At 49.8% G+C, this 15,665-nt stretch overlaps 1 protein-coding gene across 1 annotated transcript in view; it reads right to left on the bottom strand.

Annotated features, from left to right (window-relative positions):
- Positions 1–15,665, bottom strand: part of DOCK5 (dedicator of cytokinesis 5) — a 78,361-nt gene that overhangs the window by 50,632 nt on the left and 12,064 nt on the right. The window contains exons 2-6 of the mRNA XM_058859080.1: positions 11,646–11,729; positions 4,664–4,704; positions 3,740–3,795; positions 2,886–2,982; positions 88–236 (exon numbers count right to left, since the gene is read on the bottom strand). Coding sequence (XP_058715063.1) covers positions 88–236; positions 2,886–2,982; positions 3,740–3,795; positions 4,664–4,704; positions 11,646–11,729 — 427 coding nt within the window. The remainder of the gene's footprint in view (positions 1–87; positions 237–2,885; positions 2,983–3,739; positions 3,796–4,663; positions 4,705–11,645; positions 11,730–15,665) is intronic.

Here is a 15,665-nt window from a genome sequence, read left to right as displayed (position 1 = left end):
GCCTAAGTCAGGGCCTGATTTTGCACTAAGAGCCTTCCCGGGGGTTTGGGAGCCTCCCTTGTCCTCCAGGCAGAGTTTGGAGCTCACCTGTTGCCATAGTCAATCTTGGCAGTGACTTTTTTCTTGAGCTCAGCCAGTTCATCCTTGGGCAGGGTCCCAGAGAGGATTTGGGATCTCCACTCTATCAGGCTGTAGGTGAGCTGCTGGACATGCCTGAACTGCGTGGTTTTGTTGTTCTGAGGCAAAAAAAAGAAAGGGCAATTTTAATCAAGGAAAACCTGGAAACCTTAGCTCAGCAACCCTTCTGAAATGTGTGCAACTGCAGAACCACATCACTTTTATTTAACTAAAAATACCTGGCAGTTTGTGACACCACAAGAGCCATGCAGTAAATTCTGCAGCACTTGGCACTGCCAAGGTTTAAGTGCCTTTAAGATCTTTAAGTGTCTTGAAGGGCTTTACCTTTCCCTGGGACATTATTTCAGAAAAACCTCACCTGCTAAAAATAAACCTCTGGTGCTTTCCAGCACTTCCAGACTGTTCTGATGGAGGCTTTTTATGAAAGGGACAGAGAAACTATGTTAACAACTGAAGGAGGACACTGAACAAGACATCAAAACCTGCCTGGTGATGAGTCCCCTCCTGCCATTCCTTCTGTTATCATCTCTAATTAATGCAAACACTTCCCACGCCCTTTGCTGCTTCCACCTTCATAAAACCACTCCTGTCCCCACACCTCGCTCCTGCGGCTCCAAGGCTGTAATTACACATGGATATGTGGCAGCCCACCCTGTTTGTGCACTTAGATAAGTAAATTCGCTTTTCAAAGTGCCAGGGAAGACATTTAAACCATGGAAAAGAGAGCCCAGGCCTCACTCTCCCTCTGCCACCACAATGGGGCAGCTCCTGGGAGGATTCCGACTCTTCTCACAGGGAGGTGCCACAGATCTGGAGCCACTGGGACAGGGATTGAGTTATTCAGCTCCAAAGGAAGAATGCAAACTGAATTCAGGGCCTGGTTTTGTATTAAGAGCTTTCCCTGGGGTTTGAGAGCCCCAGGATGTTTGGGTCACATTTTTCCCCACTGGGACCAGAGCTGTTAATGGTGAGCTACAAAACCCCCCTGCTCCCACACAGCACAAAAAGAACCTAAATGCAATTATTTCCTCATCCTCATCTCTGCAATGAACAGCAATGATATAAACTACTTCTGTTGCCCTCCGATTTAAAGGTATGGAAAAAATCCTCCCTTTGATTTGGGTGAACACCAAGGTACTGGCAGGGGCTACTTGAGTTTCTAGCTCTATAGAAAGGATATTTGAGATATATTTAATAAACACAGAAAAAACTTGTGTTCTTGTGTAAAAAGTTTGCAAAGAAGAGGCAATTTGTGGGAATTTTCAGAGCAGACCTCAATTTGACCTGAGTTATCTCCACAGCTAATTCCTATTACGGCAACCAATTAAAAACTCTCCCCGTTTTTGTATTTATTTTGCAGTGGTGATAAAGCCACAGCTACAATGAAACCCACATAAATTAAAGAAGTGAAATTAAATGCTGCCGAAATAAAAAAATCCCCTTGTGTTTCCTTTTTCTCCTCAAATGCCTCCCTTCCTCCTTTAGCTTTTTAAAAAATTCTTTTAATACATACTGCAGGGAAAATAAAATAAACTCAAATCCATTTTAAACCACAACATTTTCATAAACTATTTTAAGACTTACAGTGGTTAAGCACAGGAACATGAAAGATTTCTGCTTGTTAAAAAAGCAGATTCTGAGGCTGGGATCTGAAAGTTATTCAGGAATAAAAAATGCTGGGAACAAAACTCTCTTTTCACACAGTAATACCATCACGTAGAGCTTCTCATTAAATTGAGAGGGTGGAACAAATTCTTGTGGTTTCGTGGCACACAAACACAACGTATTTCTGGCCTGGTGAAATTTCCAACAGGAAAACTTGCTCTGGGTGATCAGAGCTCATTTAAACTCACTCCCTCTTAATTAAAGCGCTAGAGCACATTTTGTGCAGGCTGAACTCGCTACTGCTCAGAGAAAAATCAAGTTTGACTCTTTAATGTGCTTTTAAAAGAAAACTACTCACTGTGGATTCATTTCTTTGAGCAAGAAGCATCCACTGCAGGACAACCCTGAAATCCCTGCAGTGCCTTGGCTTGCCTCACCACTGAGGTGACTCCTGTGCTCAGGGATTTAGGGCATGAGAGCTCCTTCCCCACCCTACTGAGAGCTCCAGACATGGGAGCAGCCAGGAAAATCCTTCTGGGGGCAGCTCCTGCTCTGGGGCAGGGACAGGACCTGGGGGATGGCTGGAGCTGTGGCACAGAGGCTCAGGTTGGATTTTGGGAAAGGTTCTTCCCCCAGTGGGTGCTGGCACTGCCCAGGCTCCCCAGGGAATGGGCACGGAGGCTGCCAAAGCTCCAGGGATGCCCAGGCTGGGATTTTGGGGTGTCTGTGCAGGGTTGGATCAGTGACCCCTCCCAGCTCAGGACATTCCATGATGTGGTTTTTGATAAGTGCCATCTCCCCCCACAGCACATCCCCGATTCTTCCCCTTTGCCTGCTTCCTGTTTGGGCCATGGGACTCCTGCAGCATTCCCAGCACAGCAGAGCTCCCCCCTGCCCAAAGCTGTGTCCCAACTCCACAGTTTTGTGCTCAGCTGGCTTTTCCTGCCCTCACACAGGCAGGTAAAAGGGGCCTCTATTTCCCAGGAGGAGCTGTGACTGCCAACCAGCCATGGCACAGTGAGCTGTGCCCCAGAGCAGCATCACCCCAGCCCTGGGAGCCCCATTCTGCAGCAGCCAGAGCATCCTGCAGAGCCCAGCTCAGCTCCTGGGGCACAGGCACTGAGTGAATGAGGAGAACTCACCACGTACAGCCTGTGCCAGATCACTGCCCACTCCCGCAGCGTGGACGTCAGCTCCTGGCCCAGCGGCAGCTCGCTGGGAATCACCGTTTCATGCTGCCTGCAGAGAGAGCATGGAGGAAATCAAAGAAAGGTTTCACACTCAGGGTTAAAGCTGAATGGAAAACACCCTTTTCTGATGAACATATAAATGGAAGTTCCAGGGGGGTTGGTTTTCACACAATCCCCTCGCACATGATGTCAAGACCCTTAAGCTGTTCTCAACACACACATCCACATCCTGCATCCATTTCTAATGCAAAATGCTTCAAGCTCCTTTCACTCCTCTTATTCTCAGTGGATCCGTCCCGAACCAGGATAAAGAGACAGAAATTAAGTTTGGAAGAATCCCTGCTTGCAATGGCAACAATCACTTGAAAATAAGAGCTTAAAAAAAAGCGTTTTATAAAGCTCCTTCCTTTGCAGCCGCTGTTTTGCTCTCACATAACGAGCACGGACCCAGCTCGAGGAATCCAATGAGGAGTCATTTCCTCCAGGGTTTTCCAAGACAGGAAGGAATCCACGCTCCTGCTGGGCCAGCAGGAATCTGTTATGACTTGCAGGAGTCCCCAGAGGAGCTGCACTGACCCTCCCCACTGCTGACCTGTGCAGCAGAGCTCCCTCAGTTCTGCAACTCATCTCCTGCTGCCCCTGCTCCCCACTTTGTCAGTGCTCTGAAAGTGGAATTATGCAGTGCTAGTCCAGCACAGGAGGTACACCCTGGGTTTGTGACAACCACAGCTGCTTCAATTGTTTATTTTTGGGTTTAAATGGAATGAAATTCGCTGGGTTTCGCTGCCAAAGAAATGCCAACCTACCCCCGGTCCTTCACGATGGCCTCTTTTAAATGGATGTAGGTTTCTGGGAAAATGCCCTAAAAATATAGAGAGAAATGAAATAAATCAATCCTACTGTGGGATAGGAAGTGACAAGAAGATTATTTAACAAAAAAGCAGGGGAAAGGAGTAAGAAATGTCCCAGCACGCAAGAAAAAAAGCACAGGGAGGAGCAGCAGGTTCCATATTGGCAACTCAAGAGAAGCTGATTCCTTGTTTTACTCCAATGACCCTCATCTTCCTGCAGGAAATGCTGGAAATTCCTGAAAATTATCAGTCACTGCCATGAAATATTCCTGGAGTCCTCTGTCAGGCTACCCAGTGCTCCCCAGAAAAGCTCCCACCACCAGCATCTACAGAAATGCCCAAATTTTTGTTGTTACAGAGAAACCTTCTGGAAATGCTGTAATCCTTTTCTGTTCCCTTTACCCTTTTCTCCCTTTACCCCTAGAACCAGATGTTGTGGGGGATGTGACCACATGAGAGGAGCCAACATTCCTGGGGGAACCCAGATTTCCAGGCAGCTTCCAGCCCAAGCTCCAGCAGCTTGGCTGAAGGCCAGGAATGTGTAATTTCTGGAGTATTTTCCAGTCAAAACACTGATATTCCCATTGAACAGAATCATGCTGGATGTGCACGGTTCCCAGAGCATCACAATAAAGCTATAAAGTGGTGTATGGAGATGGGAACAGGTAATTTGGGAAGTTCCAACTGCATTCCTCACACTTCCAACACACAACTCTGGACTTTCTGCTCCAGGTCACTGATTTCTGTCACTAAGGACAGGACACCGTGGCCAGGAGTCCTGTCTGATGTTAAGATAAGAAAAACAGGAATTTTCAGCACCAGACAGGGTCTGGCAAGGTGTGAAATTAAAATGGGAGTCACCCAAAAGTGAGGTCGTACCTTCTTGGATTTATTTCGGAGTGTGTATCCTCGGTACCAGCCTGGCAATGCAAACACAGATATTTACATTTAATTATTTCCTGCTGACAGCAATTAAATACAAATTGTAATCCTCACCACCTTTCTACAACACCAATTTATTGATCTCCTCATTTGGGATCCACCCTTGGGAAGACACCTCTGTTTGTAAGAGCTGAGTTCCCTGCCCTGGTACAAATCCTGTTTTACCAATCTTACCTTGGTAAGACCTCAAAATTGGGAGACAGAAGCAATAATTGTGCTGCCCAGGCCTCAGGAACAAAAGCCTCTGAGAGAACATTTCTCTTCTCTTCAGCAGCTGGGGTTTAACCAGGATTTCCATGGAATGGTCTGGCTTGGGAGGGACATTAAAGCCCATCCAAGGCGATTATGTCCAGCTGAGTGGCAGCATCAAAAAGGCAAAAGGGTTTAAGGGAATAATCAGGCAAAGGAGAGAGGAGGCTGGTTTCTTTGGGTTTGTTTTCAAATGTTTTTTGGTGTTTTTATTGTTGCTCCCCCCCCATATTCCTCTATTTATCAAAGAAAGTCCCATAAAGAACCATGGATCTGGCACTCCTCAACCATAAATTGGAGCTTAGAACTGTTTCATTTGCATTTTATTGAGTATTTTTATGTGCACGTGGTTGTATTTCCACTCATTTATTTTCTGAAGTGCAGTTTTGTGCCCTTCCTCCAGCAATGGGGAGGTACCACCACCTCAAAAACTCCAAAATTACAGCAATAAATTTGGAGGAAAGAAGAAACTCCATTTTTTTTCTACAGGAGGAAAACAAGATTATCCATTGCTCATGGAGCCATGGATGAGGTCCTGGATTAGGGATGAGAAGATTTAGGTTCTATTTCTATCTAAGTTGTCATTAATTGAAGGGGAAAGCACAAATTACTCAGGGTGGGAGACAGAGCTCATGGAATTTAGGAGGGATTTCGTTCCCACATTCAGCCCTTCAACAGCACAACTTCCTCCTGTTTCAAAGGGCCCCTTGGCCTTCCCCCCATTCCTGTAAAATATTTTGCAATCGTTGCATAAAAACATGTTGGGCCTGATTGTGCAAAGCCATTTCTGCAAGCACCTCGTGCAACCTCTGTCGGAATTCTGTTCCCACTTTCAACAACTTTATCCATCACTTTAACAGCAACATCAATCTTTGGGCAGCAGTCAATTAATGATATGATTTCTCCTCAAAAAAAAACCAAAATCTGCTTAAATCTTCAGAAGAATGAGAGACTGTTTAAGTGCTTGAGTGTTTTCCCCGAGCAGAGATGGGCTAAAAATGGAGAAAGGTTTTGCAGTTGATGATGACATGGAAAATTTCAGCTGCTCCAACACTCAAACTGAAATCTGAGGGAAAACAAAAAAATAAGCAAACTTGAAAATAAATGGCTAAAAGTTTGGGGTTGCTGCTTTGTTGGGGTTTTTTAATGGATCAGGTCCTCAATTTTACCCTTCATTAAGTGGATTTTGTGCAGTATGGAAGAGAAAAATCTAAGGACAATACTCCAGAGATGATAAAGTTCTCCCTGGTGATGCAAGGCCAGGTCATGTGTGGCACCACAGGGTCGTTGTTCCTCCTCCTGCAGAGCCCTGTCCTGTCCCACAGCACTCAGGGCATTGCTTCACCTTCCACAGGGGGGACTGAAACCAGGAACAAATTCAAGGTAAACTTCTTTCCAGCAGGAGCAGAACCTGCCAGGGGTCAAGGGATATGAGCACACACTCCATCCACTCCCAGCCTGGCTTTTCCCACAGCTGCCCTGAAACACCACAATTAACAAGAATAATGATAAATCCTGCAGATGAGGAGAAATTCCCCTCAAATTCAAAGTGTCCTCCCAGCTCCCTGCTCAAGGACAGACTCCCTGCACTGGAAACAGCAAGTTTCCCTCTTTTCCTTGGATTCTGCAGCATGTGCAGAGTGCCGAACCACAGCAGGCGGGAGGAGCACGCCCTGCGCTCTTCTTATCAGGGGAAGGAGAAATCTTTGTACAAAAAGCCCGTGCCCTTCTGCAGACGGAGAGAGGAGGGGAAAATAAAACCTTGCTCTGCAGTGTGGGACCTGAAGTGACAGCCCTGGGCCCTGCAGTGGCTTTGGCTGTATTTGTTTAAAAGGGAAATGGATCTAAGAAAAGAGATGTGAGAGCTCTCAGGTGTCCTACACAGATTGTTCCTGGCACAGAGAAGCATCCCTGGGTTCCCATCCCTGGAAGTGTCCAAGGCCAGGTTGGAGCAACCTGGGTAGTGGAAGGGTTGTCCATGCCTATGGCAGGGGTGGGACAGGTATGATTTTAATGTCCCTTCCAATCCAAACTGTTCCATGACTCCATGGACATCAGCTCATACTGGGAATAGTGGAACCTTCAGCTCACACTGCTCAGCCTGTGGCTCCCCTCTGACCTCCTTCCCTATGTCCTCTGTCCAAGCTGGAGCTGAATTTCCAGTGGGGTCACCCTCTGATGAATCCCTGGCACAGGGGAGCTGCAGGTCAGAAAAATTAATCAATCATCCCGTGTGTGATCCCAGGTGTGACCCCAGGTGTGATCCCAGGTGTGACCCCAGGTGTGACCCCAGGTGTGACCCCAGGTGTGACCCCAGGTGTGATCCCAGGAGCGATCCCAGGTGTGACCCCGAGTGTGACCCCGAGTGTGACCCCGAGTGTGACCCCAGGAGCGATCCCAGGTGTGACCCCAGGTGTGACCCCAGGTGTGACCCCAGGTGTGACCCCAGGTGTGATCCCAGGTGTGACCCCAGGTGTGATCCCAGGTGTGATCCCAAGTGTGACCCCAGGTGTGACCCCAGGTGTGACCCCAGGTGTGACCCCAGGTGTGACCCCAGGAGCGACCCCAGGTGTGATCCCAGGTGTGACCCCAGGTGTGACCCCCAGGTGTGACCCCAGGTGTGACCCCAGGTGTGACCCCAGGAGCGACCCCAGGTGTGATCCCAGGTGTGACCCCAGGTGTGATCCCAGGTGTGATCCCAGGTGTGATCCCAGGTGTGATCCCAGGTGTGACCCCAGGTGTGACCCCGAGTGTGATCCCAGGTGTGATCCCAGGTGTGACCCCAGGTGTGACCCCAGGTGTGACCCCAGGAGCGACCCCAGGAGCGACCCCAGGTGTGATCCCAGGTGTGATCCCAGGTGTGATCCCAGGTGTGACCCCGAGTGTGATCCCAGGTGTGACCCCCAGGTGTGACCCCAGGTGTGACCCCAGGAGCGACCCCAGGTGTGATCCCAGGTGTGACCCCAGGTGTGACCCCGAGTGTGATCCCAGGTGTGATCCCAGGTGTGATCCCAGGTGTGACCCCAGGTGTGATCCCAGGAGCGATCCCAGGTGTGACCCCGAGTGTGACCCCGAGTGTGACCCCGAGTGTGACCCCAGGAGCGATCCCAGGTGTGACCCCAGGTGTGACCCCAGGTGTGACCCCAGGTGTGACCCCAGGTGTGATCCCAGGTGTGACCCCAGGTGTGATCCCAGGTGTGACCCCAGGTGTGACCCCAGGAGCGATCCCAAGTGTGACCCCAGGTGTGACCCCAGGTGTGACCCCAGGTGTGACCCCCAGGTGTGACCCCAGGTGTGACCCCAGGTGTGACCCCAGGTGTGACCCCAGGAGCGACCCCAGGTGTGATCCCAGGTGTGACCCCAGGTGTGATCCCAGGTGTGATCCCAGGTGTGATCCCAGGTGTGACCCCAGGTGTGACCCCAGGTGTGACCCCAGGTGTGACCCCGAGTGTGATCCCAGGTGTGATCCCAGGTGTGACCCCAGGTGTGACCCCAGGAGCGACCCCAGGAGCGACCCCAGGTGTGATCCCAGGTGTGATCCCAGGTGTGATCCCAGGTGTGACCCCGAGTGTGATCCCAGGTGTGACCCCCAGGTGTGACCCCAGGTGTGACCCCAGGAGCGACCCCAGGTGTGATCCCAGGTGTGACCCCAGGTGTGACCCCGAGTGTGATCCCAGGTGTGATCCCAGGTGTGACCCCAGGTGTGACCCCGAGTGTGATCCCAGGTGTGACCCCCAGGTGTGACCCCAGGTGTGACCCCAGGTGTGACCCCAGGTGTGACCCCAGGTGTGACCCCAGGAGCGATCCCAGGTGTGACCCCCTCGGAATCTTCTCAGGTGCACTCATGTCCACCCCAACTGCACCAGCCCAACTGGGGCTTGGAAAACAAGAGGCAAAGCATGCTCAGAGCCTTTCCCCCAACCTGGGTGGGATTTCTGGGGGTCTGTGCAGGGCCAGGGGTGGCACTGGCTGATCCCTGTGGGTCCCTTTCAGGATATTTTGTGATTCCAGCCTCTGCAAGAGGCCTCTGGTCGGCAGCAGCAGCACAACCCAGCAGGGATTTTGGGATTTAAAGAAGTTTCCTGGCACTGCGAGGAAGTGCAGGAGCAGCACCTGACTGCAGGGACTTCCTGAGGGTTTGGGAGCCACCTCAGCAAAGGTTTGTGCAGCCCAGAGCTGCCCCAAAGCGCATCCAAAATTCCCTTTATTGCCTCTGCCTGCTCCGCAGCAGCTCAGCTCCACCAGGCTCGTGCCTCCAGGCCTGGGAGCAGGTAACATTTACAGCAAATCCCAGCACAAATCCCGGGATCCCTGCAGAGCCAAAATCCCAGAGCACAAAGAGCTTCCATGTGTGAGACCTGGCTGAGGAACCCGCTGCTGCTGCCTGGGAACAGCAGGAAAAGCAGGAATGTTCTGGATCTCCAGGAAGCAACAGCCCTGGGGACGCTGTGGGAACTCATGGGGTGAGCCCCTGAGCATCCTGAGCTGGGCAATGACAGCGAGATGTTCCTGGGGCTGCTGCCTCTACATGAGAGCCTCTGGACAACCCCAAAACTCCCCTGAATTCCCTAAGGAATGTCACTGACAGCCTAAGGAAAACCCTTTGCTATGGCAAGGTAAGGTGACCCAAAAATTACTCCATAGGGCATCTCCCAGCCCCAAAAAATGCCTTCACAGGGCTTCCTTTTCCCAACCCCAATTATTTTATAGGGGATTTCCCAACCCCCAAAAAATGATTTCACAAGGTTTGTCCCAACCCCCAAAAAATTATTTCACAGGGCATATCCCAATCCCCCCCCCCACCAAAAATGACCTCATGGGGAATCTCCCAACCCCAAAAATGACTCCACAGAGCATCTCCAGCCTTTCCTCCCACAGAGCCCCTACCCTGGTTCCATGGAAACTTTTCCTAAGTCGAGGCTTGTGTGTCCAGATAAGAGCAGTGATTAGAGGAACAAAACCCATTTTTATCAGCAGGCAGCATTAGCATGAGAAGGAGCAGAAAAAGCCTCTTGTGAGAACATTTATCCCCAGAAACAGACCCACAGAGAGCTGGGAACACAGCTGAGAGCTGATATCCCAAAAAAGAGATTTGGGAAGACATGAGAAGCTCCTCCCAGGCAGGCAGAATATCCGAATTGGGAGGGTTTGAGGTGAATTGATGGGAAATTAGACCGGACCCACAGCAGAATCACCATCTCTGCATCTTCTGTGCACTCACAACTGTTTGGCCTGGATTTCTGGCTGCTCGTTCTGGGAAAAGGGATTTTTTTGTTGCCCTGCAGGAATTCTGAGATGCCTCAGCCATAGATTTCTGTTCCCCACTGGTGGCTCAGCGAAAGAGAACAATCATTTTCCTCTTCACACATGAAAACATTCACCTAAACGATTCACAGGCAATTTTCTCCTGACAAAGCTCCAAACTGGGAGATTTCAGGCCAAAAATAAAAATAATGGTAAAAAAAGAAGGATGTAATTTATGTACTCATTCCCTATTCCTCTCTCTGTCGAGCTGATTACAAGAAATAGGGGATAAACAATATAAAAAATTAAAAATGGAGAGAAAGAAGTTAGTCCTCCCCACATTTTGGGAAGTACAAGATGCCTCCTCTTCCCGAGGGAGTTTTCCTCCCTCTTCCCTGTGTCTTTTTGCAGAACCAGGTCATAAATCAGTGATTTCCACAGGGATATTTCCCTTTACCCCCTCTCTCCCCACCACAGTGGGATAAAAACAGGACAGGATTGCCAGGATTGGGAGCTGCTCCCAATCCAGAGGATGGAAAGGGAACAATGGACCAAGAACAAATTGCTAAAGGAGCAGCTCTCCAATTCTGGGCATGGAGTCTTCCCTCAAATTGATGCTGCTTGTGAAAATAATTGGAATAAGGGAAGCAGTGACCTGAGCATTCCTTAAAGTGACTAAATGGCTCTGTTCCAGTCTTAATATTGAAAGCTTTGTCAAAGAGTCAAATTTGATAGGGAGCTTTGAAACACTCAAGTGTCATTTTAATCTTTAAAATAAGAATTTTGTTTTCTTTGTGGTTTGCATTAAGGTATTATGAAAAATGTCCCAGTGAAGGACTGGGATAAACAGCCTAAAAAGGGTGTGGAACCTCCATAACTGGAGCATTTTAAGAACATTTCATGCCAGTTCGTGATATTACAACTCAAAACAACATAAATTATGAACTAATCAGCCCTTTCCTCTGCTTTTTTGTCATCCTCTCAGATCAAAAAGTAATTCAGGTTAAAAGCTAGGGTTTTTTTTTATTATTATTCTTATTTTCCAGCAGGATCAGCTCATCCCATGATCACAGAGGCCTGGCCTGGCCCAAAGAGTCAGGCAAAGGAGCCAAAGCAAAGAGGTGTGGGGTGAAAACAGCAGCAAACAGCCAGAATTAAACATTTCTTTCTCTTTCAATGCTGCCTTGAGAATACTGGTGAAACCTTACCTTGATAAACTCTGCCTGGAACAGCACAGAGATGAGAAATCCTCTGCACTTCTGCATTTTCAATGCTATTTTAAAAGTTAAGGGGCTACGGCAACCACTACACACCAGATTTGTGCTTTGGGGCGTAACAGAAGTTGAAAATACCAACCTAAAATTTGAAAAAACAATCTTGATTTGTTCCTATTCCACTCTGAACCCCCCCTGTGAGCTGCACCTACCTTCGTACATTTCCAGGATGTGAACAGTGTCCCCCACCTGCAGGGACAGCTCCACGTCCTGCGCAGCCTCGTAGTTGTAGATGGCTGAAAAATGGGGAGAGAAAGGGAAAAAACAGAGCCATGAGGGGATCAGGCTTGGGAATGGGCTCTCCAAAGGCAGGGGGGGATTTGGGAAAAAGGAATAAAGCCATGAAGTCACCCTGGGTATGGAATTCACTGGGAAAGGCCATCATGTATCAATTTCCAGATTTTATTGTAAAGAAATATTATTAACAGATGACAAATTGGGGTTTTACCTTCCAGACAGGCCTGTGACACTTTCTGGAGGAGCTGCACATTCCCACTTGGGCAAAAACCTGCCCACAGAGGGCAAAGGTTCCATAATTGGCATTTTTTAGTCTTTCGCAGGAGTAACTCCAGCATCAGACAACATCAGAAATGGGATAATAAAAACCACCCCTATTCCAGACTAATCCACACCCATTTCCAAACCAAATCACACTTATTTCCTGCTAAAGGCTCTGTCCAGCCAGGAACCAATTTTAGCACCAAAACTTAGGGATTCTGTGCAAATTTAATCCCTCCCAAAGGCAAAGTTAAGCTGGATGCTTACGGGATTTCCAGGGGGAATAGGATTAAGTGCAGGACTGTCTTTTCCCTGGGACTTGCTGGAGCTTCACTGGGCAGAGCAGAGCCTGCCCTGGAAGCAGATGAGAAAGTTTAAATTGAATTTGCTTTCAAACTGAGTAAAAAGACATCAAATCAGTGAAATGCTTTGCTGTAGTTCGAGGAATTCATCAGCAAAGTCACAGCAGACCAAGGCCAGACCACCTGATTTATTTAAAATACTGATTTAAGGACTGATCACATCCTAAATACAGCAATGAAATCTTTCCAGACACAAAATTCCCATACTTATGTATCCCTGAGCAAATCCACTGGTGAATAACCACATTTGTTTTTAAGAACATTTTTCAGAGGGGAATTCTTGAAACTTCCCAAAGTTTGTGTTTGAGGAGCTCTGGACTGGAAATAAAATCAATCAATAAAAATCAGAGATATTCTGCCAGGAAATTCCCATGAAATGCCTCCCATTCCTATCGGGATGAGGTGCTCTGCTTCCTGGCTGTGCTCCAGCACAGCCTGGGGGTTTCACCACCGGAAATTCTCTTCAAATACTGGAGCTATAAATATCCCAGGCCGAGGATGTGAATCCCCAAAGGATCCCTGATCCCAAGCAGGGACATCTTCCTGTGCTGCAGGGCAAGGTTTGCTCCCAGGGAAGCTCCATTTGCTTCGTGCCACAGACACACAGACACACTAAATCCATGATTTCCACAGGATTACAGGAATTTCACTGGATTTCTGCTCCTAAGAGCTGCTTCCACACCCACTTTCCTCTCCCTCCCCACAAAGGGGCTGTAAATCAGGATTGTAAAGCTGGCTGGTGAGCTGGGTGTGCAGCTCAGACACCTGAAAGACTCCAGAGCTGGCCCAGAAGTAAAAATTCCATTCACATTCTAACAGAAACATCTGGATAATGTTTGTGGCCAAAGCTGAACGTGAAGTGTGGAATGGTCTGGGTTGGGAGGGGATTTAATCCCATCAATGCCACCCCTGCCATGCCCAGGGACACCTCCCACTGGCCCAGATCATCCCACCTTGGCCTTGGGCACCTCCAGGGATCCAGGAGCAGCCACAGCTGCTCTGGGAATTCCATCCCAGCCAGGAATTCCTTCCCAATATCCCATCTGACAGCGGGAGCCATTCCCTGTGTCCTGTCCCTCCATCCCTTGTCCCCAGTCCCTCTCCAGCTCTCCTGGAGCCCCTTCAGGCCCTGCAAGGGGCTCTCCCTGAAGCTTTCCCTTCTCCACGTGAACATTCCCAGCTCCCTCAGAATCCAGAGGGGCTCCAGCCCCGGAGCATCCCCGAGCTCCCCTCTGGCCAGGTCCCTGAGGTGCTGCAGGGCTCTTACACCCAGGGATTCCCACACACACAACTCCCACATGCCCTGCATTTTTCTGGGACAATCCCTCATTATACAAATACCAGGCTGCACTTTTCCCATAAATTGTTGTCCAGGGAAAGGTGGGTGGACACAGGCCCAGCCTTTCTGCTGGGAACACAGAGTTAATTCAGCCCAAAGAGCACCGGGAGGACACAGCCATTCCCTTCCCCTTCCTAAAGGTCACAGCAGCCACAAGACAGAACCAAACCCTGCACTCCCCTTCCCCTTCCCTGCTCCACCAGGCAGGTTTCACATCCCAACATGAAGCATTTACAACCTGGAGGAACTCCCACATAAAAAAAAAAAACCACGAAAAACAACAACAAAAGTCAATTTTATCCTTCCTTGCCTTGCCAGACTGAACTAAGCCAGAACAGAGGGTCACTGTCTGAAACCTCCTCCCTCACGGTTATGTACAAGATTATAAAAGACAAATTGCTGGCATATTTTCCCTGGGAGCTTTGCTGGTTGCAAGTGATGTTTCCTGCTGCTGGAAGTCAGAGTTGTCCCCATCCCATCTGCAGGGATTTGTGCTGCTGAGCCCCCTCCGTGACCCCTCTTGGACTTGAAAGGAAAAGGAAGCTTCACATCACAAACATGGGCATAGCATGGAAAAATAAAACCCCTTCACTTAAATCCTGACAGAGCAGCAAGAAAGGAAGAAGGAAAAATAATACAGAGACTTTTGTATTCAAATTTGCAGCAATATCTGAAGTTAAGTCTTTTTGCTCCGAGCTAAACTTCAACCCTGATTTTGTCCTTTGAAATTCACTTCAGAGTGTTGATCCTACTCCTTTTATCATCCCAGATGAAAAGCTGCGCTGAAATTGAGGAAATTTAACCCAAATAAAGAGGTGGAGGTGGAAAACACGAGCCTGGGTTTGTTTAATGATAATTTCTTCAAGCATAACTGGAGGCAATGTCTCGTTGAGTTTGGTTTAGCGCTCCAGTTCAGTTAAAAGGTGAGGAATGTGTTTTCCAAGCGCACCCAGCCTATGGAATCCATCAGGATTGGAAAGGGCAGCAGATAATTCCAGGAACAGTCGATTTTATGGCACAGCCAGGGCCAGAAGGTGAAGATAAGCAGCAATTTTCGTGCTCCAGGGCAGAGGGTGATTGCTCAGAGGGGCTGGAGGAGGAACTCTGAGGCACAACCTTGGGGGATGCTCTGCCCCAAAGCCACCCCACAAACAGGGAGTGCACGGGTGACAAAGGCAGAGCTTGGGCTCTCCAGGGCTCAGAGGGGGCAGGTGTGGCTCTGTCACTGTCCCGGGACATCGGGCCAGCCCCAGCACATATTCCCGAGCCCCAGCACACATCCCCGAGCCCCAGCACATCCCCGAGCCCCAGCACACATCCCCGAGCCCCAGCACACATCCCCGAGCCCCAGCTCACATCCCCGAGCCCCAGCTCACATTCAGGAGCCCCAGCACACATCCCCGAGCCACGGAACACATCCCCGAGCCCCAGCTCACATCCCCGAGCCCCAGCACACATCCCCGAGCCCCAGCACACATCCCCGAGCCCCAGCACACATCCCCGAGCCCCAGCACACATCCCCGAGCCCCAGCACACATCCCCGAGCCCCAGCTCACATTCAGGAGCCCCAGCACACATTCCCGAGCCCCAGCGCACATTCAGGAGCCCCAGCACACATCCCCGAGCCACGGAACACATCCCCGAGCCCCAGCTCACATCCCCGAGCCCCAGCACACATCCCCGAGCCCCAGCACACATCCCCGAGCCCCAGCTCACATCCCCGAGCCCCAGCACACATCCCCGAGCCCCAGCACACATTCAGGAGCCCCAGCACACATTCCCGAGCCCCAGCACACATCCCCGAGCCCCAGCACACATCCCCGAGCCCCAGCACACATCCCCGAGCCCCAGCACACATCCCCGAGCCCCAGCACACATTCAGGAGCCCCAGCACACATTCAGGAGCCCCAGCACACATCCCCGAGCCCCAGCACACATCCCCGAGCCCCAGCACATATTCCCGAGCCACGGAA

The sequence above is a fragment of the Poecile atricapillus genome, chromosome 29 (genome assembly GCF_030490865.1).
Source record: "Poecile atricapillus isolate bPoeAtr1 chromosome 29, bPoeAtr1.hap1, whole genome shotgun sequence".
In the NCBI taxonomy this organism is placed as follows: domain Eukaryota; kingdom Metazoa; phylum Chordata; class Aves; order Passeriformes; family Paridae; genus Poecile; species Poecile atricapillus.
Note: the sequence above shows the minus strand (reverse complement) of the source record. Positions and strands in the feature narration are given on the sequence as shown.